The 3,747-nt window shown below is 46.3% G+C and overlaps 2 protein-coding genes across 2 annotated transcripts in view; one reads left to right on the top strand and one right to left on the bottom strand.

Moving 5' to 3' along the window:
• The window catches only part of TGM4 (transglutaminase 4), a 14,070-nt gene extending 10,411 nt beyond the window's left edge, over positions 1-3,659 (bottom strand). The window contains exon 1 of the mRNA XM_033511945.1: positions 3,539-3,659. Within this exon, the coding sequence (XP_033367836.1) occupies positions 3,539-3,554 (16 nt within the window). The 5' untranslated portion in view covers positions 3,555-3,659. The remainder of the gene's footprint in view (positions 1-3,538) is intronic.
• ZDHHC3 (zinc finger DHHC-type palmitoyltransferase 3) overlaps positions 1-3,747 on the top strand; it is a 52,909-nt gene extending 49,162 nt beyond the window's left edge. Inside the window, exons 8-9 of the transcript XR_004495860.1 lie at positions 2,392-2,506; positions 3,261-3,747. The gene's annotated coding sequence lies outside the window, so the exon portion shown is untranslated. The remainder of the gene's footprint in view (positions 1-2,391; positions 2,507-3,260) is intronic.

Below are 3,747 nucleotides of genomic sequence, written 5' to 3'. Positions count from 1 at the left end.
AAAATAAAATAAAATAAAATAAAATAAAATAAAATAAAATAAAATAAAATAAAATAAAATAAAATAAAATAAAATAAAGTTAAATTAAATTTAAAAAAAAAATAATTAAAATACCCAAAGGTGAACCTCAGACTCCCTGGGCAGACATGGAGGGAGAAGGAGGCAGAATCATGCTGCAGCAGCTGAGGGCTGGATAGTCAGAGGGGAAGGCAGGAGCTTGTTCCTGCTCTGGATGGACTGCTGTAGAACACTCACCACAGAGCCCTGCCTCCCTTCATGGTAACTGCTGCTTTTCCCATTTGGCTTCAGCACAGATTTACTCCCCAGCAAGAACCCCTCACAGGTGCCTTGCTCCCGTTCATTCCCAACACAGCAGCTGATTTTTAAGACAGAGTATTTAAAATGACTGCCTCCTGTCCCACAACTCTGGATGGGAGCAGGGCCAGGAAAAGCCTCAGCATCTCTGTTCCCAGTAGGTTGTGTCTCAGGGCTGTGGCACAGGAGTGGAGCTCTGAGAGGCACAACCCAGTGATACACTTGAGCAAAAAGAAAGCCCTCAGCTTTGAGTGATGATAGAGATTTGGGGGGTCACTGCATGAGGTTTTGGCTGGCTGCCCAGTTGGGACAGGAAAAGCTAGAGCATTCCGTGTGAACTGGTAGGGAGTAACAATACCTCATAAGCACTCTTCTCATGAGTGATTCAGATGAAGACATGGGAGAGGCAAAAACGGGTTACGGTAACTTTGATATCAGCAAGTCAAAAGCATAATGGTTGAAGAGATTAATTCACCAAATGTCTTGACAGATTTGCATGGTACCTGGCAACCATGTAAATTGGAGTAACAACAAGAGCCATCCCTAATGCTGAAGAGGCTGGAATCTGCTGGTTGCTGGTGTGGCGTGAGAGATGCCACATGCAGGGCTAGTCCCAGGGCGGGCTGAAATCAGTGGCACGCTTCCTACTGCAGCCTGTGCTGTGCAGCGACTGCAGCCTTGAGTAAACAGAACCGACCAGCCGTGGATCCCCACCAGACTACTACTCTATTTCTTCTTAGTAAATATATAAACCATATAATTACATAAATTTATTACATACATTTAATAACATAAAATATATAAGTGGCACAACAAATAGACTTAAAACTGACCAGCATCTTTCATTAACCAGCTTAATCTTTGAGTGCTTTTTCTTGCTTGCTGCATGCCAGTTGCCAACCTTGGGCTGATGTTTTGCGCAATGGGGTGTGTGTGCATTTTTGTCAAAAAATTTCATCTGGAACTAGCTGCTTAACCCTCTTGAGAACACAGAGGAAGTGTTATCTTCCTCAGCATTAAGAAATCTCCAAACACTAAAGCTGCTCAACCTTGTTCTTTATGGAAAACCCTGGTGCTGGGCTGAGAAGATCCCCTGGGAGAGGGCTGCAAAGGGATGTGTGAGTTGAACACATAGGATAGCTGTGGGAAAGGGCCCTAGGAAACCCATTCTGCCAGCATTTCTTAACTTAGGGACTGCATATCCATCCCATTTCTGGACATCACCAGTGCTGCCAACCTCTGTTGAGGATGCACAGGGAGGATTCACTGACAACAGCTGCCCTGGAATATAGTCTGACCGCGCTGAGCACTCTGCCAAAGACCAGTCTCCACTCAGCAGTGCCCGTCAATTGCACTGCATTTATTCCTGTGCAAACACACCTGTGATAATACCCTGTGATCTGACTGGCACGGTGCCCTGTGCCAAGGAATGCCTCAGAACGAGCCAGTGGCGCACCCATCACCACATCTGAGGGGGCTTGGCCACAGCTCACCTTGCCTGGGCAGCCCTCACCTGCTGCTTTTGTCTTCCAGCCCTGCTTCCCACCCTGGGCACGGAGCTGGGCCCCCACACACCCTGTGGCCAGCTGCCTGCAGGCACCTTGGTTTGCCAGCACAGGAATTAGTGATTTATAGAAGAGCTGAGTATACCTAGAACATGCCTGCTCACAGGACAGAGGCTCAGGCTGCGAGAGGCAGTCCTGTCTGTGCTCGCTCCTGGGCCAGGCCAGAAGCAAACCCAAACCTCAAATGCTGTCAGATTTTCTTTTTTCTTTTTTAATAGAAAAAAAAATCAAGGCAATATTTTGTCTCCTAGTTCAGTCTCAAGCTGTGCCAAGGGAAATATAGGTTGGATGTTAGAAAAAAGTTTTTCACAGAAAGAATAATAAAGTACTGGAATGATCTGCCTGGGGAGGTGGTGGAGTCACCATCCCTGGATGTGTTTACAAAGATTGGATGTGGCACTCGGTGCCATGGTCTAGTTGAGGTATTAGGGCTGGGTTGGACTTGATGATCTTGAAGGTCTCTTCCAACCTAGTCATTCTATGATTCTATGGAATGATTTATTCTTTATAGAGCTCCTTCCTATGCTAACCCACAAGCTCCATTGCATTGCTGCCTGCCTGCCTGGAGAGACGTTCAGAGCTTCAAGTTCAGTGATCAAAGATGGGCATATAAGACCTTGGCACTGGTAAGTATGTGAGGCCTTTTTTCCCCCTTATGATGAGGAGGTGATGGGGTTTAAAAACCTATCAGTATATGGAGCAGGGTATTTACAGTATGTCTGGCTTCAGTGGGAACAAAGGCTGCTCAGAAGGACAGAAGGGAATTGGGATGAGAACTGTAGTTTTTCAAGAGAGAGCATAATTTGTATGCCTGCATTTACTCCTGATTTTTGCTCAGCCCCCAGGCAAACACTCCTGCACATCTCAGATATGTGAGATCGCATCCCAAAGATGCTCATGTCCAAGACTTCCTGGAAAATTTCAGCTCATCCACACTCAGAGTACAGAGGTTTGAAACTGAGGGACTCAGAGTGGTGTCAGAACACCCCTCCCCTCCTGAAAGCTGTGGAGACCTGCTCCCAACTCCACCACCCAGTGCATCTGCTCAGCTACATCCAAGACCCCAGGGGTTTTGGGCATTCTGGGGCTGGACCAGCCGGGCTCGTTCTGGTTCAGCAGCTGCTGCAGGAGTGACCCAGGCACCTTTCAAGGCAGGTGCAGCATGTCCTGACTACAGGGTAGGCAGGACAGCCATGGGGTAGAGCTCAAGCCCAAATAAATCTTCCTTTTGGTTATTTTGAAACTTTCATCAGATGCTATCAGCCATCACTAATGAGCAATAATCTACATGATAAAGTAGCCTGAAAAAAAGCAATTCTTTTAACATTGATGTGGAACAACTTTAAAAGAGCTGCATTTCTTTTCCATTATCACTGACAGAACCAGATGTCTACAGGTTGAAGAACAGTGATGAAAAATGAGCTGAGTCTTGCAGTTAGTTTACCAATCTGTCAAAAACAGAATTTGCACAGCCAGAGCAAACTGATCCCCTGTGAGCAGTGCTGTCACCACAACTTCTCTCAAGGCGTCACCCACGGCAATAAGAAGGGTGAGAACCTCTGGAGCTACCATACTCCCTGCAGGAGACTTGCCAAACTTCACACTTAACATATCATATCAAGCATTAAAACATATCATATAGAGCATTAAAAACTCACCAATGTTGCCGAACATGGTTCTTGTCAGAGTTTCTACTCGAGATGCGTGTGATGCCAGCAGCTTCCAAGCTCCTGAGTAGTCTCTGCCACTTGCTTCTGAGTGTGCAGAAGGAAGACAGGCTGCCCTTTTTATCTGAGGTGTCAGCAGGTCCACTGCCAAGGGGTGGTGTTTCGAGAAAGGAAGTTCCCGTGGAAAAAAAAAAAAAAAA

This window comes from Parus major, chromosome 2, assembly GCF_001522545.3.
Source record: "Parus major isolate Abel chromosome 2, Parus_major1.1, whole genome shotgun sequence".
NCBI lineage: Eukaryota > Metazoa > Chordata > Aves > Passeriformes > Paridae > Parus > Parus major.
This window is presented reverse-complemented; position numbering and strand designations above follow the sequence as displayed.